The 25,076-nt window shown below is 44.1% G+C and overlaps 1 protein-coding gene across 8 annotated transcripts; it reads right to left on the reverse strand.

Annotated features, from left to right (window-relative positions):
• Positions 1-271: 271 nt before the first annotated feature.
• On the reverse strand, positions 272-24,072 carry SLC9B2 (solute carrier family 9 member B2). 8 transcript variants are annotated; one of them, XM_075929675.1, is made up of 13 exons: positions 23,789-24,071; positions 21,230-21,305; positions 19,950-20,052; positions 19,394-19,574; positions 16,122-16,292; positions 12,937-13,079; positions 11,151-11,278; positions 10,349-10,524; positions 7,695-7,801; positions 6,393-6,542; positions 4,389-4,497; positions 3,159-3,295; positions 272-908 (listed from the first exon to the last, which is right to left on the reverse strand). In XM_075929675.1, the coding sequence occupies exons 3-13, from the start codon at positions 20,040-20,042 to the stop codon at positions 672-674; spliced, it is 1,632 nt and encodes a 543-aa protein (XP_075785790.1). In that variant the 5' UTR covers positions 20,043-20,052; positions 21,230-21,305; positions 23,789-24,071; the 3' UTR covers positions 272-671. The 8 variants fall into 8 exon arrangements, with proteins under 8 accessions (XP_075785790.1, XP_075785789.1, XP_006126950.1 ...); XM_075929674.1 differs by having other exon boundaries at positions 19,950-20,055; positions 23,789-24,069; XM_006126888.4 differs by lacking the exon at positions 23,789-24,071 and adding an exon at positions 23,144-23,274.
• Between the last annotated feature and the right edge of the window lie 1,004 nt (positions 24,073-25,076).

Below are 25,076 nucleotides of genomic sequence, written 5' to 3' on the forward strand. Positions count from 1 at the left end.
CTGTGATGTTTACACCCACACTCTTCAATTAACCATAGACCATTATCCTATCCCATCAGTCATATCTAGCCTACATACTGTACATTTATTTCTTTTCATCTTTCCTTATAAGGCTCTATCAACAGTTAACAATATTTTGCAAAACACGGGGTATGTCTACACTACCACCCTAGTTCGAACTAGAGTGGTTAATGAAGTCATACGAACTTGCAAATGAAGCCCGGTATTTGAATTTCCCAGGCTTCATTTGCATGTTGCCGGGTGCCGCCATTTTTAAATGTCTGCTAGTGCAGACTCCGTGCCCTACACGCGGCATGAACTAGGTAGTTCGGAATAGGCGTACAGGTAGTTCGGAATAGGAAGCCTATTCCGAACTACCTAGTTCGTGCCGCACTAGCGGACATTTAAAAATGGCGGCGCCCAGCAACATGCAAATGAAGCCTAGGAAATTCAAATCCCGGGCTTCATTTGCAAGTTCATATGACTACATTAACCACCCTTGTTCAAACTAGGGTGGTAGTGTAGACATATCCACAGAGGCTACTGTCTTAATGGGACCAGTAACTGATTGTTACCTATTTCAATTTCCATCTGAACAGTACAGACATTGCATTTACTAAGTAACTAGTAGCAGCAGTTGTGAAACCAGTATGCTATCCACTGTTTCTTTCCTATGCAGGCCCAGAGATCTCTGCTTCTCTTCCTTGAACACCTTCCTCCTCTTCATCACTGCTTAGTTGAGCCTTCTGCAGAAGTCTGGGCCCTGCCAGGCCAATAACCAGCGCTCCTATTGGAGCTGTGATCAGGATTGCCAAGAACGCCACTGTCAGCACATCCATGCCATACTTTTCCAGCAGTTCATCCTGATGCCCTCTAGCTGTATCTAAGGCAAGGGAACCTATCGCCGCCTACACAGAGAGAAAAGCTTTGTTAAAAACACAGTGTAATGGAACAACTAACTCTGTGCATTTAAAGAAGGAAATGAAGGGCCTGGTCCTACACGTTGGCTATCTCTACACTGGCGCGATCTTGCGCCAAAGCGGCCACTTTTGCGCAAAAACATGCTGCCTGTCTACACTGGCGGGGAGTTCTTGCGCAAGAACACTGACGTTCTAATGTGTGAAATCAGTGCTTCTTGTGCAAGAACTATGATGCTCCCACTCAGGAATAAGCCCTCTTGCACAACTGTTCTTGCGCAAGAGGCCAGTGTAGACAGGCAACATGAATTTCTTGTGCAAGAAAGCCCTATGGTTAAAATGGCCATTGGACCTTTCTTGCGCAAGAGAGCGTCTACACTGGCACGGATGCTCTTGCGCAAAGGCACATGCCAGTGTAGACGCTCTCTTGCGCAAATACTTTAACGCAAGAACTCTTGCGTTAAAGAGTATTTGCGCAAGATCATGCCAATGTAGACGTAGCCTTAGAGTTGCGTGTGGGTGCACATGTGCATATCCATTCCATTGTTAGCCTGCTATATTCTCACGGCTGGGGGCATGCCTGCTTTTCACCCCAAATGGCTGCCATCTATTTACATTTCTAACACTCCCAGCACCATAAGATTGGGGCCCCCATATACAAGGTTAAGGTATTTGTCAAAGAATGGCCTTCATTCTATGTTCCACTGTAGGCTGCTGTTTCAAGTGGGGTGCGCCCTTGGCAATAGTCTGCCCAGAGAAATACTGCTGTCATGTTACTCCATTATGAGGGAAGGCCTAATTAAGGAGATGAGCCTACATTTTCAAAAATGACTAGTAATACCCCAAAGTCACCATTTTTAATGCCTGATTCAACCCTTTTCAAGGGGCTTGAATTGTACTTGGACACCCAAAATCACTAGCTGTTTTGGAGATTTTAGGTCACGAGTCTTGGAATAGGTCTTAAAAGGTGCAACACTCAGGGTTATCACATCTCTGGGGATTGCAGGCCCCAAAGGCCAGGGCCTTCCAAAGAGACAGCTTTGCCCTCGGCCCCTGGAAGCTTCACCTGGAGACTGTCAGCGTCTCCTCAGTATCACAGCTGCCCACTTCAATGGTGGATTGTCACTGACAGGGAAGGACAGGATCACTGGGTCCGTGGGCAGCGAGGATGGCTTCATGCTCCTGAGAGGGCTGGGGCCTTAGGCAGAAGAGCTGGTGTTGCCAGTCCTCAGTGCTGCCTGGACAGTGCAGCAATCCCCTCCTCCTTCCACTCCCACGCCAGCTCTCAAAGCCAGTCAGAGCACGTGGCGTGGGACTGTGGGGTGCACTGCCTGGGGCTCCAGCAGCGATTCTAAAGGGCCGGGGGCTCTAGCCACTTCCACAGCTGCAGTAGCATCAGCGTTGGCTGGGAGCCCCTGGCTCTTTAGAATCTCCAAGCCCCCTTTGCCTCCTCTCCCTCCCCCTTATGTGGGTGGGCCTGGTCACAGAGTGGGTTTTAAACAGGTGCAGCCCTTGTGTACAGCGCCTGGAAAACCCTTCAGCCCAAACTAATGAACCACACTATGCAAGACAGGCCTATTACACCTGAACTGAAATTTCGGTTCCTGGCAGGTTCTTTTGGTCCATACTGATATTCGACACACACAATTTTTACACACTTTTCAGCCTCAACCTGTTTGTTTTAACACCCACAGCAGGCTTTTTAGATGGTCAGGCTTTACTCAGGACACCCAAACCTCTCTGGGAGGGGATGGAAGGAGAGGGGCATTCCCTTTTTTGGTAGTTGGCTTCCGGGATTCCTAGAAAGCGGCAGTGAAGTCCACACTCAGAGCCAAATACATATTTAGCATAGCTTTTTGCTGCTCAACTGCTGCCACTACGTCCTTTCACTTTTAAAGGGCAGATGAAGGGAAGCAAGAGTTGGAAAAGCAGCAGAGTCCTAAACTTAGCTTCAGTTATCCTGTAGGAAATCTCTCTGTACTGCCCTGGAGCTTACACCACAGCACATCCCCCAAATCCTGTGCTGCAACTCCCCTGCCCATTTCAATATGGAAACACAGAACTGATTACTTCGAAGTCCCCCACAGAAATCCATTACCCCTTCTCTTACTTAGGCCAGCTCAAATCAGGAATAATTCTACTGAGGTTGATGAATTTAGTTTGGTGTAAAACTGGTGTGAGAGGAGAATCGGGCACGGTGACTTCTATGATCCTGTCACTCCTCCTGTTGTCATACGCTACCTGGACAGTGGCTTTGGGGATCCATGCCAAGGAGACAAATATCTTCTCCTTGAAGTTAAAGCCAGCAAAAGACACCATCAGGAATGTAGCAGTGATGCGTACTATTAAGGCAATGCCCAGTGTGGCGATACAAAGCCCTACAGCAGAGACAAAAACAACTTCTTGAAACAGATCTGAGGAAGAAAGGGCTTTTACAACTACAGATTAACAACATCTTTGCATCAGTTTTCTTTTAAATTAGAAAAATGGGGTATAGGCTACCAGAATAGAACCAATACTGTGTGTTTGAAGGTATTTTATCAACCTAGATTTTTAGTGAATCAGTAATGTGGGAATCTTTAGGTGTGAAGGGTTTGCTTCAGACAACAAAGTAGATAATGCAAGGTGCTATCTTGACAGAGCCATTGTCACTTAAAACCACTTGCGACTGTGCATTTGTGCAAACGATGGTTTCAGCCACAGGGTCCAATCTGGCACTCCTCCCTCAGGCAAAACTCCCACAAAAGTCAAGTGTTTTGCTTGGGTAACACACTACTGAGAACTAATCCTGTTACATTGACTGGAAAACCCAGATTTTGTTCACAGCTTGAGGAGATGCTTAAGTCCTACAACCCAGCACTGGCAAACCTGACCTGCTATACACGTAAGATGCTAACTAGAATATTTGCTGTAGCATGTCTCGGGCAGGTAAAACAAAGGAAACAAATGTGTGTAACTACGTCATAACCTAGTGGTTCTCAAGCTTCAGCAACCTGAGGGGTCCCATTTTAATGTAAACATTTTTGCAGACCCCCAAACTCCTTCCTCCCCAACCCCAGGTCCTGCATCCACTCCGCCCCTTCTCCCAATGCCCCACCCCCAGCTTACGTCTTCCCACCCTGCTCCACCCCATCCCTCCTCTCCACTGCCTCTTTCTTGCCCCCCTCTATGGTCCTATCCCTCCCTCCCAGAGCCTGATGCATGCTGCTGAACAGCTATTCTCTGGTGTGCAGGGGGCACTGGGAGCGAGGGGAAGGAATTGAGGGAGCAAGGAGGACAAGTTGATTGGCAGTGCTAGTGGACCCTTTGGAGTGCCCTTGTGGATTCCTAGTGCTTGACAGACCCCAATTTGAGAAATTCTGCCATAACCTATTTCCCAATAGTCACTACAAACTGTTTTGTAGCGATTCTTTCTGCAGGATAGCTAGCAAAAACTCTAGTCAAAACTATTGGTCTTCCAAGTAGTCTTACCCACAGTTTCAGGCTTGAGAGAGAAAACAGATATTTCTGCTCCAATTAAACCAAAAAGAAAGGGCTGAAAGATGTCCCATGCAACTGCAACAATTTCTTCCACAGCCATCTATAAGGAAAGGGTGCAATCTGTAAACTTACAAAAATTGGACCTTGTAGCCTTAACATTTGATTTCATCACAACATAAAATGAGTCGGACTGACATGTTGCTCTGTGTCCATTTTTGACTGTGTTCTATTGCAAAAGAAATATTTTTAAAAGGAGCAAACAGTGATGCAGTGGGGTTGCTGAGATGCAGGCATAACTCATTATGATTTTCTGCCAAAATTATTTTGGTAAAGCTCTATTGCACTATGTTTATCCAACTCATGATTGATAGCAATTACCTTCCTTTTTACTAAATAGAGTGAGTAGAAGCAGGTCTGTGCTGCCCATTCTTTTGCCATGTGCTTTCTCATATAAAGAAGGGTTTTGCAGGTAAAGAAACAGGGAAAAGACTCCGTACTGGAAAGGAATTTGATGTTTCACTCAAGACAGTACATATTGTACCATGAGTAGGATATCGTGCCTCTGCAAGAAGGACTATCAAATCTCTGTTTCCTTATATGTTTACATTTCCAGGGACTAATTTCTTCTACATAGCCAGAAGGGATCTTGTATCTCAGCTATCTTTTCCCTATGTGGATGTGTTTTGTACAACTGCATCTAAACCTACATGCACATATATACAATTGTGTTCAAACTACATATCCCTGAGATGCTGAAGAACAAAGCTGCCAGATGTGATCACTGTTAAGGCTGATCAGCGTTTATGCCTAATGTTGTGTCCATTCAAACATTTCAGAGTTACAGCTGAAGGAGTTCTTCGTTGCTACCCCATGCACACTGACTATTTGCAAAAGCAACAATGTTCATTTGGCACCACGCTGCAGAACTAGTTTCTAAAACAAAACTCTTTTAAAATGACTCAAATAAAGGGAACAAAGCACCAGTACTTCTACTGGCAGGTACATTTTTCCTCCTTCTGTTATAAATTCTGGGTTCTTGTTTTTTCCACTCCAGCTCATCTGAAGGAGTGGGTTTTGCCCATGAAAGTTCATGATTCTCTCTATATTTTTGTTAGTCTTGGAGGTGTCACAGGACTAGAGATGTTAGCGAATAGTTGACTGGAATATTGATTACTTGCTTCCCCCCCTCCTTGCTGCCTCTATGAGAGGCAGGAAGCTGGGGTGGGGGGAGGAAGAAACAGGAGCTGGTGCTGGGGGGAGCCAGCTTAAAAGCCGGTTCCCCTAGCACCAGCTCTGCGGTGCCACCTGCCCGGGGTGTAGGAGGATAGCGGGGTAGGGGAGGCTGCTGCAAAGAAGCCTCTGATGGCAGTGGGCCAAGGCTCACTGTGGGCAGACGCTGCTCCGGCAGCAGCTCCTGTCTTCAGGGGTCCCCCTGCGGACAGGGCCTGCTGCTGCCAAGCAGCCCCTGTTCGCAGTGGCCTGGGCTGGCTTCTGTGAATAGTGGCTGCTGGACTCAGTGCGAATCAGGAATCAGTGCGAATCAGTTTACGCTGGTCCGGGACACTGCTCGTCTGCATTTTAACCTCCACAGGCTCTTACCGCATTTAAAAATACAGAGTCGCAGCATGGGTGGTTTCCAGAATTAACACAAGCTGGGACTACTCTGTCCCGGCTCCCTGAACTACCCTGGCTGCAGCTCTGCAGAGAAGTCCTTATCGACTAATCAGATAACTGCAATTTAACATCTCTACACAGGGCTACTCATTGTTTCCAAATAAAGGGAAATAGTCTTTAAGAAATACATCTACCATGTTCTAATAAGTAGATTTGGGCTTCCTGCACATGAGCATAGGCATTTGCCTTATAGCCAAGTGACCTAACTCCTGCCTTAAGAGATTCTGGTTAACACCTTCTGGACAACCGAGATCACAGTCTGACCTTGTGTGTTTCAAGTGACTTCAGCTGACCATGAGGTCTGGGTATCTAAACAGTCACCTTTTCACTGGACCAACCCATGCCTGCAATGAAGGCCAAGACCAACGTGCAGAGTCCTCCTGATCCGGGGAAACCAAAGTACAAGCTGCCGAAAACAGCAAATATGGACAGGCCCAACACAAAGTATGCTCTCCTCCATACGAGTGATGCCTAAAACCAGGGAAAATAATTTTTAAAAAGTAAATTTTTATTTAAAAGAAAATAAGAAATTGAATCAAGATGTACGAATTATAACTCCCAAGAACGATGTCAGCTTTGAGGGTGTTTTGTTTTTTTGCTTCTATACCTATGGAATTTTAATACCAGATATTCAATAGTTCCATTGTACTATCCATCAGAAATCTTTGAGTGCAAAGAGGCTTTTAAGCCATAGGAATTTAGAACACGATGTTCTATACAAACAATCTTACTTAATGGGAACCACTGAGTTAGCAGCATTTAATCATTGGTTGTTTCAGTGATGGATTTCTTCGTACTGATAATCAAGAGACAAAGGATGAAATCCTAGCCCCTGTTGAATCAATGAGAGTTTTACCAAATATCCCCAAAGAGACTGGGCAGCTTCTTTGTCCCACTGAAATCTTCAATGAGACAAGGAAGTTGCCCAGTATCTTTTGGGTTATTTTATAAACTCCTATTCCTCTAGTCCAAAGGCATTATGCAAACTGTAAACAAATTATTGTCCACTTAATCTTCAAGTCAACTACAAAGGTCTGGTGTAATTTACAACAGTGTAATCTTAATTTTTATTGAAGGCAAAAATACTTCTGAATGTTAAAATAATAATAAAGAGGCAAGTCAGTTAAACCCAGGAAACTCAGTACTACCATCATCACTTTGCTCTTAGTTCAGCATATTGTACCCATTTCAGGAAACTCAGAGAAACAGGAATTTTCTCATGCCCATCTGAGAAGCACATCAATTTAATTGATGGTTACATTATTGGCTGAAACTAGGGCCAGATTCTGTTCCTGCTGAGCATGAAAACTCCGAGTGACTTCAACAGGAATAGAATTGGGGGCTAAGGGTCTAAACTCCCAGCACATTGGAGCATTATGAAACGGCATGTCATTAACGTGAAAACAAACAAGTAATCCATTATAACAAATAATAAAATTTCACAGGATTCACAACTGTAGGTGCTAGACACATACCATTCTCTATGAAGTCATATCTACACTCACTCTGAGTTAGGAAATGGATTGTCTCATTCTCCTGCTAACAAGTCTCCACTCGTAGCAAGAGAACTATGTTTACATCAGGTGAAATCTTTTCAGAAAAGTGTTTTTCATTTTTTTTTACCTGATCATTACTTGGGAAATATTGAATAAAAACTCCTAGAAGCCCACCAGCTGCTATGCCAACTGCAACTTCCAGCACCCCTCGGAGGATATTGTAAAGCGTGGAACCTATTCATGAATAGTAAAAGGGAGTTTAGACACAAGTTTTTACACGGTACCCTTCTCGTATTACCCACAGATCACCATCCCTCCTGCAAGAAAAAACACAGAAAGAAGTGACCCAAATGTTGACCAAGAAATAAGGACTGGCCTGACCCTCAGATTCATGGTAATATTGCAGTTTTAAACTATAAGGTGAGAGCTTCTGTTCTTTTGCACAGAGTGGAGCAAAGGAACAAGAATTCCAGGACCCAAATGCTATGCAAGGGCAAGAGGCGGCTAGCGGGCCAGATCTGGCCTGCCAAGTTGCCAAATCCAGTCTGTGGCCACCTCACAGGCACCCTTACTACAGAGAAGCTGCAGCCGCTTTCAACAGCAGGCTGCTAATTGCTATGCAGTCTGGGAAGGGAAAAAGACAAGCTTTGCACACTTTCCCCACCCCCTAGCAAAATCCTTCAGCTCCCATTGGCCAGTTTCTGACCAATAGGAGATGAGAAATGTTGTTGATGGCAGGTGCAGTGAATGAAGCCTTTTCACTTGCCCCTTTCTCGTGCTGGAGCAGAGCCATGTGGAAGCAGCCTGCCCAGCACACAGGCAGGGAGCCTGTCTCAGGTTCCTGCAGAGCTGCTGGCTGGGAGCCACCTAGGTAAGAGCCTTTCAGCCAGCAGCCAGAGCGTTCCTCTGACTCTTCTTCCCCTCTTCCCCCTCCCCCCAACTACCTGCCCCAAGCCACCACCCAAACCCTCTGTGTCCCCTCTCCCCACCTCCTCCAGGTCACAACTCCCTCCCAGACCCTGCATCCCCTGCTACACCCCTCCCCCAGGCCAGAATCCTTTCCTGCACCCATACCTCTCCCTGCCCCTGTATCCAATTCCCCTGCTCCCACATTACCACACAAACCTTCTGCACCCCCTTTCCCTCCTTTTCCAAGGTCACAATTCCCTCCCAGGCCCTACACTCCCTCCTACCAGTCAGAATCCTCTCCTGCACCCATAACCCTTCCTGGACCCTGCACCCCAAGATCCTACCCCAGGTCATAAACCCCTCCTTCACCCAAACTCCCTCTCAGACTCCACACCCTTTACTGCACCCCAGACTTCTATCCCAAGCTCCCTTCTACACCCCATCTACCATCCCAGACCCCCGCCACAGAAGTGTGGCCCTCGACCACTTACCAAAATCTTGGAGTGGGTCCCCATTAAAAATTACTGCCCACCCTGCTGGAGTGCATGCTCTCTCTGCAAGATTGCAGATATTCATCTGCAGGGCTTGACAAATAATGCAATCTACTCACCCATGGCGAGTAGATTGCAACCCGGAAGAGCCGGGTTCAGGCAATCTGCGCATGCGCAGAACGATCTGCGCATGCGCCAATCACCAGACAACGCGGCTGGCAAGCAGGGCTCGCCGCAGTTCGGCAAGCCCTGTTCATCTGCACTAAGTATGGTTGAAACTTTGGTCTTTTCGGTGGGGATAAACTCAATCTCAGGGAAAATACAGAACTGAGGAGATATTCAGGCCCCAACATGGACATCAGTGTGGGAATTAACAGTGCTTACGACAGCACTGATTTTCCTTTCTGCTTTCTAAGAAAGAGCTTAATGTGCAGTCTGAGTGGAGAGAGTCACTGGCAGCAGGGTTTCTGAGCAAGCAGTGCTGACAAAGGAAAACAAGACAGGAGGTGTAGCATAAAAAAGCAAGGTTCTCTAACATGGACAGGGCTAGGGTTAGTGTGCTGGGAGGCAGGTTCAGAGGGAGGGCAAAACTTCTCTCCCTCCTTCCCAGCAGGCCAATCTGGGGAGCAGGAAGACACTCCATCCCTAATACCTATCCTACATGTTACCTCTAAGTAGCTGCAAATGAGGGTGGGTGGTAGAAGATATAACACGGTGTGCAGCAAACCACTGTTAGAATTCTCAGGGACACCAGTAAGAGCTAGCCACTTCCAACACTGTCCTCGGAAACTCTTTCCCTGAGGCATTCAGAGAGGGGCTTTCTGGGCACAAAGTGAGCTATAAGGGCTGGTAAGTTTTCTGTTTCAACCAAGACATAACTGGTTTTTACTAAAACTACTCATTTGATTTTTTGTTGAAAGCATGGATTTGACCTTCTAATAAATATCAGTTTGTCTAATATCTGGGAAGATGAAGATTTACTCAAATGACTGTCTAACTTCCTATGGGCAGCAGGGAGGGAATGTGGGGAAAATGCTAGCAGAATTGCTTGCCACATCTACTTATTCAGATTAATAAACAGAATGGAGACGGAGTATTAATAACTTGTTGAAGGTCACCAGCGACTTGGTGGCAAAGTTTAGAGCAGTATTCAAGTCTCCCAGATTCCAGCACATGCCAAAATGCTTTCCTGCATTTCTGATTCATGTCAAACTTTGCTAAATAAATGCAAATGGATAATTTCAGACATAATTATTATCTGAGTCTCCAGTATATAAATGGAGTCCCTATGGATTTACCATTAACTGGTCATAACAGAGTCCTTAACATAGTTTAGTATTTGCCCTTGATAGTGGTGCCATGTATGGATTAGCTAATACACCTGTGGAGAAGGCCATGCCCAAACACGTGTTGAAGCCGGTGATGGCCAGGATGTCATCAATGCTGCCAGCTGCCATTAGCAAGGTCGGGACACCCTTTTCAACCCCATACCCTCCTGCTTGTAGGATCAGCATAGAAGGGACCACAACAGCAGGAGAGACAGCCCCTAAGACAAAACTGCACACAAACAATGTCATTCATCCCGTCTTAAAAATAAAATACTCAGCTGGAAAATCCTCCATGGCCCTTTCATCTTTAAGCAATATAGATACAGAATTTGTCCCATTGTGTATTTACTTTCACAGCCCCCTGAATATCAAGACAAATCTGTATAAATCTACAGTCCACTTCTGTCACCTACCCAAATGAGTGACATTAAAACAAGGGGCTTGACAGAATCAGAGAAAAAGCACCTGCATAGTCCTGTCTTTTGTTTCACCCCTCCCACAGATATTGTAGCACATGTAGAGGACAGATCATATACTAACACTTGAATTTAATGAAACAACTGTTCTGCACGTGGCTCTTTAAGGGAAAATTCTGCACCCCAGGATTTCCATATCTTAACAGTGAACCTGAGAACTTTTTGTTTGTTTGTTCTCATAGGCTAGAACTCACTTGTCTATGAATACCTCCCCTTCAAAACCAGCTGCAGAGCCTGGCCCAGCTTTCACAGCATGTTACCACAGCAAGACACACAAGTGACTGGTACTGAACCTGTGTCCACTGCCTGGCATTAATGATGCACCAGCTAGTATTAAGCCATGTTGATTTTTTATAGAGGAGAAAAGAGAATAAATTACCCTAATATAAATCCCCATTGCCATGGCAAATGCATGAGTAAATGGGCAAAAACAGCAGCTGCACATGTCTCAGAGAGGCAGGGCCCGAAAGAAAGCCTTAAACAGACTGCCTTTAACTTCTTCAGAGCCTGAAATATAAACATGTTTACATATTAGTAACATAGTCCCTCAATTAAATACAGAGAAACACAGCTACAGCTCTGCTATGGTTTATTACTGAAGTCCCAGTGACATGGCATCATATAGTACAGTCTAATTTAAAAGCTAGGACTTAGGAGATTTTAGTGGGTTGAGCCCATCTTTGATCTAGTCTTAGCTTTGGACTCCTTGCGTCTGAAAATGACCACACCACAGAGGGAAAAGAACCCAAATAGGGAACTTGACAGCCTAACTGTGTGTAAAAATGAACCCGAACACAGTGTTTTAAACGCTTCTTAAAAGAGTAGGATGCTACATTGGAAAACAAATATTTTAGGAAATAACAATAGAAATGTTTCAAACTGAGATTTTTTTCTGGAACTTACTATGAGTTTCCTCAGGAAAAATCTAATATATTATTTTGGACACTTCCTATGCAGCCTTTACCTTGATTAGGAAAAATCCCTGAGTTTAGGTAGACTTAGCTAACACGTGCAAGTTATGCCTGGCCTACACTCTACCTCTGTTCGAGCTTAGATACAGGGCAACCTTGTACAGGGAAGCTTGAATATACAGTAGTTGTAAAGTAGGCACAAGCCCCCTTTTTTCTTCCCTCCTTTATTTGCATTGAGGTTATCAAGTTTTGCAGTGGCTAAGGGAGGGATCATAAAAATATCATGGAATTTATTATTTACCAGGACTGAGGTCATCTGTCTTTTAATCTAGGGCAACTGGACTCTTCTTTACAATTTATATCCTCACATAAAACACACACAGATTTTTTTAAAATTATTTCTTGCATGGCTTCCTTTCACCAGAGTGTCTTATCAGAAAAGGGTTTCTCTTCTCTTCCAGGTTCTGGATTCCTGGATTGATTATTTTTAGGGCTGTCAAGCAATTAAAAAAATTAATCGCGATTAATCGTGCTGTTAAACAATAATAAGACTCCTGCTGGCCCCGGGGCTCTGCGTTGCGCTGCCCCTTTGAAATGCTGCCACTGCGTTTCAAAGGGGCAGTGCTACAGGAAGCTGGGGTTAGCTGGGGACTCCAGCTGAGCCTGGGCTCCCATGGCACTGCCCCTTTGAAATGCCTCCGTGGTGTTTCAAAGGGGCAGCACCAGTGAAATGCCTGTGATTAATGCATTAAAAAATTAATGCATTAATTGTGCTCTGCGTTAATCACAGGCATTAATACACAGCCCTAACTTTTTTACCTCTTTCTCCCTTTGAATGATCTCTCAGCAAGACAATAAATTTTATAGAGAAACTTACTAAACATATGGCACAGTTTACACTACTTGAGAAATCAAGATAAAGGGCATATAACAACTGAGATGTCTGGCTCATAAATGAGAAATTTATTTATTTACTTAGTGGAATAAAAAATCACAAAAGGGACTGTGCTCACCAATCCTATGTATCTAGCTGACAGGTTATAGATATTCAGAATATTCTACCTTCACTGATAGAAGAATAATATCTTACTGTATTTTTAACCACTCCTAATGGAAACAAGGCTATAAAATTCAAAACTTACGAGCTCTAACAGTTCACATAGTATTAATTTAAAGAAAACAGCTGATCAAATCTTCTGATGCTGTTAATGGGTTGTTTGCATGTTTTTACACCAGAAACATTAGCTAATGTACCTTTGGATCAAGGCCAAGCCCAGCTCGGACCAATATAATGGAAAGGGCAATATTTCTCAGCACTGCAGACCAATTTGTATTTATCTTGACCATGTCACTGATGAATGGGGTATTTCGGATGAGAAAACCAGCAAGCAACATCCCTAAAAAGACAGAAGCCAAGAGAGATTGCAACTGAAAAATTAGAGGACAGGAAGCAAATTAAAAACTGAGCAAGACATTCCAAGGCTGAGTTATTGAGAATGATGTGGTTTGACTGACCCATCTCAAAGTGGTGGTGAATTCAGCACAGTTGGTGAAAAGTTGGCTAATAGGTCTTATATTAAATGTAAAATTGTCAGCAACAGTTTTTTCACACTCTGACCGACAAAAGCTTTAATGACAAAAGTACTAGTGTAGACACATATTAGGCATGTGAGTGAAGTAGACAGAAGTAGGATGTGTCTACACTACCACTTATGTGGCAAAACGCACATCGCTCAGAAGCATGAAAAAAACCATCCCCGAGTGACATAAATTTTGCCAGCTTACGTGGCAGTGTGCACAGATCTCCTGCCAATACAGCCACTGTTACTTGTTGGGGTGGTTTAAATATGTCGATAGGAGGGCTGCATCAGCACACCTGTGCTGCTGTAGGTCTATACTGCAGACATAGCTCTTGGCAAGTACTCAACAGCCAGCAGCGTCCACTGTTCTCAGCCTAAATGGTGGTGATTGGGTGCTATCTGAGCTCCTTTGAAAATCTGGATATATATATACCTCCAGTGAGATGGCTTTGCAATTATAACAGATAGGTATTTTTCGGCACAGGCCTGCCATGCCCTATCTCAGCGCCTGAACCTTCAAATATTTAATTCTGGCACAGAGCTTAAAATTTATCTTATGAAATACAAAACCATAACAAGATTTTGTTTTTAGTCAATACAGTGCTCATGTTGCTCACAGATTGCGGCCTTGGCTATGGCTTTTATTTGACCTGGAACACTTCTACCTGGTTGGTGCTATTTATTCTTCTTCCCACGCCCTCTAAGAGAAACAAAGGGAGCACCATGATTAATTTGTGATTCACTCTGACAATTACAGAAGCCAATGGGCTGGAACACTGGCCATAGTCTCTCCCCATTGCTTTGGCCGTGTTATATGGCTTGCATAACTATAGGGTTGATTGCTCCCTCTGAAAGCCATCTCCATTGTAATCCTCTTCTCTAATCTATGCAGGGTGGCATAGAGACCCCCCTCCTCCCTTCATAGCACACAGATGCCCTGCAATATAACCACATGTAGCTGATTTGCTGGTGAATCCTCCACAGAACCGCACTGTTAACATTAAGAAGTGGGAGGGCCACCTGCATTAAACTGAATTCCTTCCAAAAGGGGTAAATCAAGAGGCAAGGATGTCCATGAGTTAATATAAGTCCTTGTATTTCACTACCATTTTTCGTGTGAAAACAAAAAATATTTCATATTCCCTTCTCCCTCCTTGAAATCTAGATTTTTCCCCCCAGATTTTCCTCAAATACTAGGAATCTTCAGTATGAAGATTATCAAAAGCATCTCACAGGCATGTGCTATCCTTCTTATGTTTTTGTTCTTCAGCATTACCCATTTGATGCCTAAGTCATAACTTTTGAGCAAAGGAGTAATTTACAAAAGTAAGAAGAATCAATATGGTCAGAAACAGAAGCTCAAACTACCCTTAGAAATAAAAAGGGGTTAACGTTGGATGACTTTCTTTTTCTTATTCACCTGAATCTGTTCCTATTTATGAAACCAGATTCATGTAGAACAAATTCTGAACTGATACATCAGACTAATTTATTATTTTCATAATCTCAGGGGGCCAGATTCTGACCTGCTGCTTAATGATTCTCTGCAAGCATTCCCATTTTCATGTCAGGGTAGCAAGAGAACTGATCAGAAAAACACTGATGGAATGTTTTCCAATGGAAAATGCACTTCCATCGAAACTGAAACACTTCATGCTATTGGGTTGAGTTCACTAACATTTAGAAAAATGAAAAAAAATCAGACAACACTAATAAAACATCCCATTTCACAACATCTCATTTTTACATTTTTAGAATGACACGTTTCAATTTTTTATTTTGAAACTACATCTGGTTTTGAAGTTTTTTGTTATTCTAAAATCTCTCTCTCTCTCTATAAAAAAAGTTCGTCCTGCCACGCAACAGGTTGATGTCATCAGGTTCTCTGGCCATGAAATTGGCCAGAGAAAGGGGGATTGGTAAGCATAGCGAGGATGGGACACAGCACACTATTATTTTATATAAAAGAAAAAAGTCATAACATAGAAAGAAAACGTTTTGATCAATACAAAAAGGAATGTTTTGGGAATTCTTCTTCATGGTGAATTTGGAACAGGCTGGGTTTCATTATTATTCAAAACTAAAACAAAATTCTGAAGTTGTTCATTGACATGGGATTGTTGAGTCATAGGTAGAATAATCTGAGCCCCAGTCAGCAATCATGATGACAAACTGGAGCCAAGATAGACAGAAAGGAGAACAAACAGACTGCTTGGGAAGAGAGATTTTTAAAGTGCTGGAAACTTCCTTTTCAATCATTTCCATAGTCTGAATGAGATACACACAAGACAGCTCAATAGTAATAATCCTTATTATAAATGCGTTATTAGCCGACGACCTAGAGGTGTGGTTCTTGCTTTAAGTGCCAGAGATCCTAGATTCAAATCCTAGGGAAGTCACAGTGGCAGGAATGAAAGTTATAGAAGAGATATTAAATCTGGAACATTAGGGCTTAAAGCCAATCTCTCTCAGGTTACGTCTAAACTACAAGCCTCTTTCGAAAGAGGCTTTTTCAAAAGAATCTTTCGAAAAAGAGCGTCTAGACTACAAGCAGATTTTTTACAAAGTGAGCCGCTTTTTTGAAAGGGAGTCTAGACGCTCTTTTGAAAAAGCACAGTTTGCATTCAATAGTACCTTTTTTCAAAAGAGTACTTTAGAAAAAAGGTGTTATTCCTCGTAAAATGAGGTTTACCACGATCGAAAAAACAGCCACGTTCTTTCGATTTACTTTCAAAAGAACACAGCTGCAGTCTAGCGGGACACTGGACTACATGGATTGAGCCTGTATGGGAACTGTGATGTTCCTAAGCAAATCAATGCAAGAATAAAAAGAGGAAGAATATATCGTACAATACTTACCAAGAAGGGGAGGCAAAGGAGGCAGTGTTGGTATTTTAATGAGCCCAAAAATTTTACCTCCAATGACAGCAAAAAAGAAGAGAAACAAAATTCCAAATACATTCCCTCCTGGAAGACACTCACTGCCTGTGATGGACCAGACCACAGCCCAGACAAGAATTACTGTTGCAACTAGAACAAGACAGGAAAAATGAATTTAATCTCCTCTAAGGAATGGCTTAGTTCAATTTAGATTTACATTTGCTTGATTTTAGAAATAAAAAATTACTTTTTATGTCAGTTTAGCTACAACAATCTTTGATGTTCTTTGAGCTGGAGCTCTAATTTTGTTGATGCTAAATTCTGTAGTAAGTCACAACAGTGTATGTATGCACTTAGGGCCTTTCATTTAGTTTTTATTTTATTTAATTTCCAGGAATTTATCAGTTTATTATCACAAGATCAGGTGAAAAAAATCAGTGCAAAAGGTATTACTTGTTATGGGTTAATTTCAGGGGTTTATTTAGGTGGACAGAGACAGGAGAAAAGTATTCAGCAGATTAATGTGGTTTGCTGCAGAACTCAAAATACAATCCCACCTCTGAGTTTAAAAAATCAATATATCTTTAATCCCCAAATAAAACTTTTCATTTGAATAAACAATGTATTGCTGTAGGCTTAGAAATATTAGCCTATAAATATTTACATTTAATAATTGGGCTACCCCGTTAACTTTGTCCTTTTTTTCTGTTTTCATTTTTAATAACTTTTGGATACTTCCTTCTGTTCTGAAATGTATCCTGATACAGATTTTCATTTCTGTCCCACTTTAGGTGCAAAATCTTTAAAGCATTATCTGCTAACAGCTTGAAATGCATACATGCTAGGCATGCAATTCATCAGTACGTTCAGATGCACATACACTTCACAGCTTGTGTGCGTGCTTGCCTGCTTTTTTATTGTATCTTCTAATTTGGACTAAGCCATAGCTTTCCTTCAACAGGCAGGTTTGCATATTAATGGGCTACTGTATCATGGGAATACATAGATCTCACACAATGAATTGTATTTTCCTAATAAAACAAGTTATTTTTATATATTTGAATGATACAAAAGTAGGGTGAAAATCAAACCTGAATAGTATTTTTTGTAAAATCTAGAGAATTTTTCATAAAAATCATTTTAAAGTGAAAATGAAGAGTCTGCAAGGTGCTATGGGAGCATCTGTCTCAGATCCAGAGAAACACTTGAGTACGTGTTTATATTTAAGCAGTTAAATAATCCTTTTAACACACAGCTTGCCTGTATTGTGAAGTCTTCTGCCATTTGAGGAATGTACCAATCTCTTAGGCTACATCTACACTGGCACCCTTTTCCGGAAATGCTTAAAACGGAACAGTTTTCTGTTATAAGTATTTCCGGAAAAAGCGCGTCTACATTGGCAGGATGCTTTTCCGGAAAAGCACTTTTTCTGGAAAAGCATCTGTGCCAATATAGATGCGCTTTTCCGGAAAAAAGCCCCGATCGTCATTTTCGCAATCAGGGTTTTTTTGCGGAAAAGAAATTTGGGCTGTCTACACTGGCCCTTTTCCAGAACAGTTTTCCGGAAAAGGACTTTTGCCCAAATGGGAGCAGCATAGTTTTTCTGGAAAAGCACTGACAATTTTACAGTAGATCGTCACTGCTTTTCAGGAAAAGCAAGCGGCCAGTGTAGACAGCTGGCAAGTTATTCCGGAAAAGCGGCTGCTTTTCTGGAATAAGTGGCCCAGTGTAGACACAGCCTTAGTGTACATTCTGGCACGGTCTATTGCTGTTAGAGCAGAGCTCAAATTTCATTTTGAAAGAATAAAAAAATTGCAGCTAGGTGGATATAAGCCCTGGATTCTTCCACTATGAAAACAATTCCCAGTGTATGCACCTTTGTTAGGGATCTCCGCACAACAGACTGCAGAGCAGAGAGTTTCCTCTGACACATCAGAGAATCAGGGGAAATTACAGATATTTCATAATTTAAAGGTAACTTGTTCTTCCTGGCTCATACTTCTGGTCCTGCAATCAGCTAGGGAGAGCAAACAAAGATGGACACAAACAGAGGAAAAATCCCAGGATGATCCACCCCTCTTGCACCACCTTCTCACAACCCTAACAGGAGAGTTACTTTATTTTAAAGTCAGAGTTTCTTCTGCCGGTCTCAGGCTGCTGGAGGAAGAATCAGAGGGGTAACAAATATACTAGCTTTTGAGTTCAGAGTGGCAGAGCAGAGGATGGAAGGCTCTCACGTATACTTTAAGGCTGCGTCTAGACTGGCAAGTTTTTCCGCAAAAGCAACCACTTTTGCGGAAAAACTTGCCAGCTGTCTACACTGTCCGCTTTGAATTTGCGCAAGAACACTGACGATCTAATGTAAGATTGTCAGTGTTCTTCCACAAATACAATGACTCTTCTGTTCGGGAAAAAGCCGTCTTGCACAAATGCTTTTACGCAAGAGGGCCAGTGTAGACAGCTGAGTACCGTTTTGTGCAAAAAAATCCTGATGGCGAAAATGGCGATCGGGGCTTTCTTGAGCAAAACCACGTCTAGATTGGCACGGACGCTTTTCTGCAAAAAGTGCTTTTGCGCAAAAGCGTTCATGCCAATCTAGACGCTCTTTTCCACAAATGCTTTTAACGGAAAAACTTTTAGCCTAAGAGTGTCTTCACGTGGGCAACTTTGAATGCTTGGCCAGCCAGGAGTTTTTAATCTTAATGTGAACTTCCATAACAGGTCAACTTTTTAACTGAATGGGTCATTCTGCCTTTGGCCAGGATCCTAGCTTGCAAACTCTTTGACATGTAGCACTACACTGAGACCTAAGTAACAAAAGAAGGTACTTCTGCACGCTAGTGTATTCATGACCTGGTTTCAACACAAGCCATTTATTTGGCCAGAAATTTAATTATTTTTAATCTTCTTTACAGTTCACTTGTGGGTGAGAGCATTCAAACTGGCCAAGGAGTTCATGCTTCTGAACAGAACAATTTCTAATATGAAGGAAAGCCAGCTATTAAGACAAGAGGAGCAGGGCAAGGGGTAAAGTAAGAGATGAGAAATTCAAGTCAGTCCTTGTTCTACATAAAAACTCTTCTATCAGTGCACCTAAAGATTTGACTGACGGGTCAAAAGGAACAGTTTCTGAGTGTTTCTTTGCTGTTTAAAGAAAAGCTGTCAGCTACCACATCTAGCCAACTCAATGCTGGCATGTCTACTCTGATGTCAAAGAATTAAACATTTTGCATCTTCTGTCCCTTACATACCATTTGTTACTGTTCGGGCAAGAAGGCCTTGAGGAGGACAAGCAAATATTCGCCTCAGTTTCCTTGAAGGCTTTGATTCTGTCAGCGGTTCCTGAAGTTGCCTCGCACAGTTGTGCAACAGAGCAGTTTCTTCCGTTTGTACATTTCCGTCTGTGCCTTTGCAGTCCACGACAGCTACCTCCTGGGTTAAAAACAATTGTTAATGCAATTTAACAGCTGGAAACGTACAGTAACAGGCAGCAGCTGCTGCCAAGCAAACTTCCTGTGGTCCACAGAGAATTTCTGCAGTAATCTTAATTGTGTGGCTATTTGTAATATTTACATTTATTCACCTGACATTTCAAACAGTAGTCAGGACCACTTATTTCAGGCAGGTAAACCCACAAAGGAAACAATTTATAGAATATCCGTGAATGTAAGAAACCAAACCGAGGGGGTACAAGTTCCCCTTTTAAAACTAATTTCCTTCAATATGTTGATGAATCTGGAGAAAGGAGAGCTGCCCTGGATAACCCTGTACTATGAGAGGCCTGAATACAAATACAAATGCAATTACCTGAGTTTTATGATTCATGGGAATAGTGCCATTTTCCACCTCTATGGATAGCTCTGGCTCTTCACCCTCCTCCACAATATCCTCCTTCGCCATGTTGACAAACCTACTAGAAAAAAAAACAACAGTGGTTTTGAAGAACAAGCAGAAGCAAAACTAGATCTTGTATATTTGCCTGTTTCAGGGCCTTTTCTCCCCCACTTGAATCAATCAATCAATCAATCAATCAATCAATCAATCATTTCCTTCCTTAAAAAAGAAATCCTCCTGGATACCAGCAAATGTACATTACATATTAAAAAATACAAAATGAAGCTTTACTGTACATGTGCATCTAATTTATACCTGTTCATTCTTTAAAACAAAAAACCCTACGTTAGAAGAACAGCATTGAGATTGCCATGTCAGGAACTCAGAAGTGGAAAAAGTCATAACTATATTTGTCTGTGCAATCTCAAGTCATTCCCCTGGAGCATATGATTCTAATAAGTATTTTTTCCCCCTTGCAAAAATATTAAGAGGAAGAGAATCAGATTTTCCCGTGTCTTATCTGGATTTCTGGTTCCGCATGAATCACGAACATATGATGTGGGAGGCAAATGGAACGTTCAGAAAGTTAAAACCAAGCAACAAACAATTTTTAATAATGCAAATGTACAGATGGCATTTTCCCACAGCCTAAACATTGGCCAAAATGAGGTTGTATTTCAAGAGGGTAGTAAAAGGTGCTTTCGCTAACTATTAAGTTCCTACTCCAAACTGTGTCAGAGCTATTTTAAAAAAAAGTCCTTAAGAATGGCAAAACCCCATTTGAATTAAGCTTTCAAGTATTTCTTGATCCCTTTTTACTGTCCTCATCACATGTGGTATATGAGCATCTCAGAACAGTTACCTAATTACAAAAGAGCAGCCTGAAGGATTCCTTCATTTTCAGCAGCGTTCATTTTATTAAGCATGTCATCGCATGCACCTCTCAGAATTGCCACCAGTCAACAGGTTGGCACAGTTAACTTTTGCGTGGGCGGAACATTCCATTAGAATGTTCTTCTTCTTCAAAACAAACAACAGAGAGAGGGCACGGACTCCGATCAGCGCAACGAGAGATCTCCCAGCGCTTTCCACAAGGACAGATTATTCAAAACAATCTTGTCTGCTCCGTGGGTACCTTGACCCAATGAGGAGGAGCTGGGAAGGTGTCTATGGATCATTGATGGAATGCAGTGGGTATCGTCACCCTGCTCCGTCTCCTTGCAGCCGGTCTGTCAGTGCTGCTCTTTACTCACTTGCGAGGAATCCCAGTTCAGCAAAGCAGCACACTCTCTCTCTTCTCAGAGGCGGTCTCCAGGGTTGTTTGATTCCCTGCAATCCAATAGAAGGAGACCAACTCAACGCAGCATAAAAGTCTGCTGGATTGCACTGCATTTTAGGCTAAAGGTGGGAACGTGATGAAGCATGGCTCTCCAAGGCCACCCTATCTGAAACCCAACTCCTGTCAGAAGACCTTTTCTCATGATCTCCAGAGGCGGGGTGGGCTATAATTTTAGAAGGGGGAACCACTTCATACATTTTTTTAAAGTGGCCATGGGCCACCCTGGAAGAGGTGGGGCAAAGACACTTCTATGCTCCTCCACCCATAGACCCTGATGAGCCTGGAGGTGGGTGGAATGCATTGCCCTCTGTGCCTAGAGAGAACCGCCAGCTGTTCTGAACAGTTGATGGTTCCTTCTAGGCGCCTGTGCCCCTGGTGGTGGGAGGAGACTTCGTGCACTCTCCTGTCCCCAGGTCTTGATTGACCTGGGGGTGGGGGTGCGTCAGGATGGCCATGGGCCAGATCAACCCGCTTGGTGGGCTGGATTCAGCCCGCAGACCCTTTTTGGCTCACCCTGTCCTGAGATCTCTTCCAACCCTATAATTCTAGGAAATGAGAGACCTATCATGGAGCTCTGGTTCCCTCTTTTTTACACCCTTCTCCCTGGCAAGGTTCTGTGGGCAGAAGTCTCTTTCTACTTAGCCCTTATATATGAATGTAATAAGTAAAAATCCAATCCCAATCCTGCGGAAATTAGTGAAAGATATCAGTGCATTCACTGGAAGCAAAATCAGGATCTAATGCACATTTACCCTATTTTCTGCTATCGAAACCAATGGGCGTTCCACACATATCTGACATTGTTTTCTGGCACACTGAAACTGTACACACTCTCTGATAACTGGCACTTTCTGCACGTCAGCCCTTTGGGTGTGAATGGCAGTATCCAGAAATCTATCAAATAATTTTTGTCTGAATTCCTGCTTCAGTTGAAGTGCTCCCAACTCAAACTCAGAGTGGGCTGGAGTGCAGTCCTTTGAGCCAAGAATTGGCCTTCTTCAAGATACAATAAGTTTGTAACTCCCAGAATTATCCATCAACCTCTCATTTGTAATGTTGACACACCTGGAAAGGACTGGCATAGCGAACAAAGGCAGATTGTTCCATTGCTTTATTAAAAAACTGGGTGTTTGTGTTGAACTAGTCAAATAGGAAACCTATTTTAAAGGTGAGAAAGACATCCCTGAAAATATATACCGTTTTTACATGTTCTACAATAAGACAATGTTTTTGCTCCATCTCTGTTTTCCCTTTTGTTTTCATATTAACCCCATCAAGCCATTTTGTTTTAGTTTACGATGCCAGCTTTCTCCGCTATCAGCATTTGTACCACTGTTCGTAGACCTGCGTTGTTGTGGACTTTTAATAAAGCCACTGTGTGTATAATTGATGTTTTTGTTTTTATTCTTAGATATATTGGATGAAATATTACTCCCCCTACATTGAAGTAAACAGCAAAACTTTCATTAATTTAAATGGTATTAGGATTTAATCCACTATTTTTAATGTTAAATTACAGACTATGAAGGTATAGATTTTTGGAAAGAGATTAACTTTACCAATCCCTCACGTCTTCTCTTTTTAGATAATTTGCACCATTATTTTTTTCCATTTTTTCAGTGATGGAATTTACTAATGTTGCTATTTTCTCCTCAGGCTACTTAAAGACTCTGAATTCAAAGACAAAAGACAGCACTGGATCTGTAATTAAGGTCTCAACCCAGCAAGGTGAGTTGTATACATGGCATCCTGACTCCAGAACAATTTGCTGCACTTTGCAGGATCAGGACTAAAGTTACTATTGCACAATACTAACGAATTGTCCTACCTAACATCAGGACCTCAGGACAGCGTCCAACAGACAGACGTCCACCTCACTACGCCTCTGCTTTACAACATGCCATGCGGCCAGCGATCTCAGGGGAGAAGCCGCGGATTGGTGGGACAAGGCGACTCCACGCTGGAAGGGAGACACAATGGACAGAGGTCCTCAACCTCAGTGCAGCCTCCAGTAACATGAAGAATAAGCCACCCGCTCGCACTGAGGCGCAAAGCCGAAGGGGGCTTCTTACATTCGGTCCCAGGCAAGCTGAACGAAGGCGCCCACCCGAGTCAGAAATGGCAGAAGCCACGCACATCATCTGGGCCTGCCTTTGGCAGCAGCACCCGTCTGCAACGCACGGGAGACCAGAGCAGCTGTGCAAACCCAGCATTGCTCTGGGCAGGGATGGGGGGGGGGGGAGGACAGATTGGGGGGGTTACCCCGGGCAGCGTGTGTGTGCGCGTGTGACCAGCTCCATTGCTGCCCTAGCGACGCCAACCTTGCTCCCTCCCCGGCAACCCAGAGACAGGCTCAGGCAACGAAACCCCTCGCAGCACCCTAGGGCCGCGCCGGGATGAACCCCTCTGCCCCGGAGAAGGCATCACCCCGCCCCCCCAGCGCTGCACCTGTGCCGAGCCTGCAAACACCTACCTGGCCCCCGCGGCGGGTCCTGCTTCGCACGGCGCCCGCGGCAGCCCACGCGGGCAGGGCTAGTCGCGCAGCGCGGGGCCGGGCGCACGATGGTCCCCGCCGGCCGCCACTCCCCGGCTCCCGCTCGGCCAGTCCCAGCGGCGGCGGCCCGGCCGCCAGGACAAGCCGGGAGGGGGGAGGGCTGGAGGGGGAGGAGAAGCGCCCCCCCGCTGCGGGGAGGCAGGGCGGGCCGCATAACGGGCCTCCCCCGCCCCGCCAGGAAGGGGCGGAGACGCGGAGGCTGCAGGCGCCCTGGCCCGGCTGCAGCATCCCACAGGGACAAGCGCGTGCTGGGGGGGCGCGCCTGGCTTCCCCTCTCCCAGCCAAGCCCCCCCCGCCGGGCCCTGTGTCTGCTGGAGGGCAGGCAGCGCTACGGGAGGGCCATGCCCAGGAAAGACACGCGGCACCTCTTGGGGGTGGGGTGGTCAGTCCAGAGCCAGGGACTTTGCGATTAGCCCCGCCCGCGTGGGCTGCCTCCGGCGCAGCGCGACACAGGACCTGTTGCGGGGGCCAGGTAGGTGTTTGCAGCGGGCGGGGGGACTCGACTCAGCACAAGTGCAGGGCTGGTGGGGATGGTGATGCCTGGCTGGTTTGGTAAGTCCAAAGCAAGCGGGGAGGGGGGGAGAACTGGAGCTTTACTGAACCCTGCTGGGTGTGAATGCAGCAGAATGAAGTAACCGCACATTTGTTGGTGCTTTCCCAGCAAAGGATCTCCCCCGCCCCCTCCCTTGATAGAGACTGGCTACATGACCCTCACGTCCTCTCTGCTGTGCCCATGAAGGCCCTCACGCAGCCAGTGAGTGGAAGGAAGCTCACAGCTAGAGTTAAAAAGAAAAGATGTTACCCCCTGCTGTTAGTCACCTTCATGGAAAAATGAAGGCAGGTTATATTTTGTGTCACCCTTGACTTGCTTAAACAAAGTTTTCCATGGAAAGAATCTGCTTAACACTGGACATTCTGACTATTCCATCTGGGGACTAAACGTCTGTTTTCCTTTCTGATGAAAAGTCAACATTTTCCAGGGAGGGAAAATTTCTGCCTGGCTCCATAAATATACAAATATAGCTCAGGTTCAAATGATGATGAATTTGGAACAGGAATGCTCTTGTGTAAATCTTAGTAAGCCTATTAGAAAACTCCAGCCTCATAATTTATCCACCATCAATCTGAAAATTAGCTGTGCAAGACACTTTCTAGCATAGACAATGAACTGGGACTCAATAGCTGGAGTGGATTCAATCCCACAGAA

This window comes from Pelodiscus sinensis, chromosome 5, assembly GCF_049634645.1.
Source record: "Pelodiscus sinensis isolate JC-2024 chromosome 5, ASM4963464v1, whole genome shotgun sequence".
NCBI lineage: Eukaryota > Metazoa > Chordata > Testudines > Trionychidae > Pelodiscus > Pelodiscus sinensis.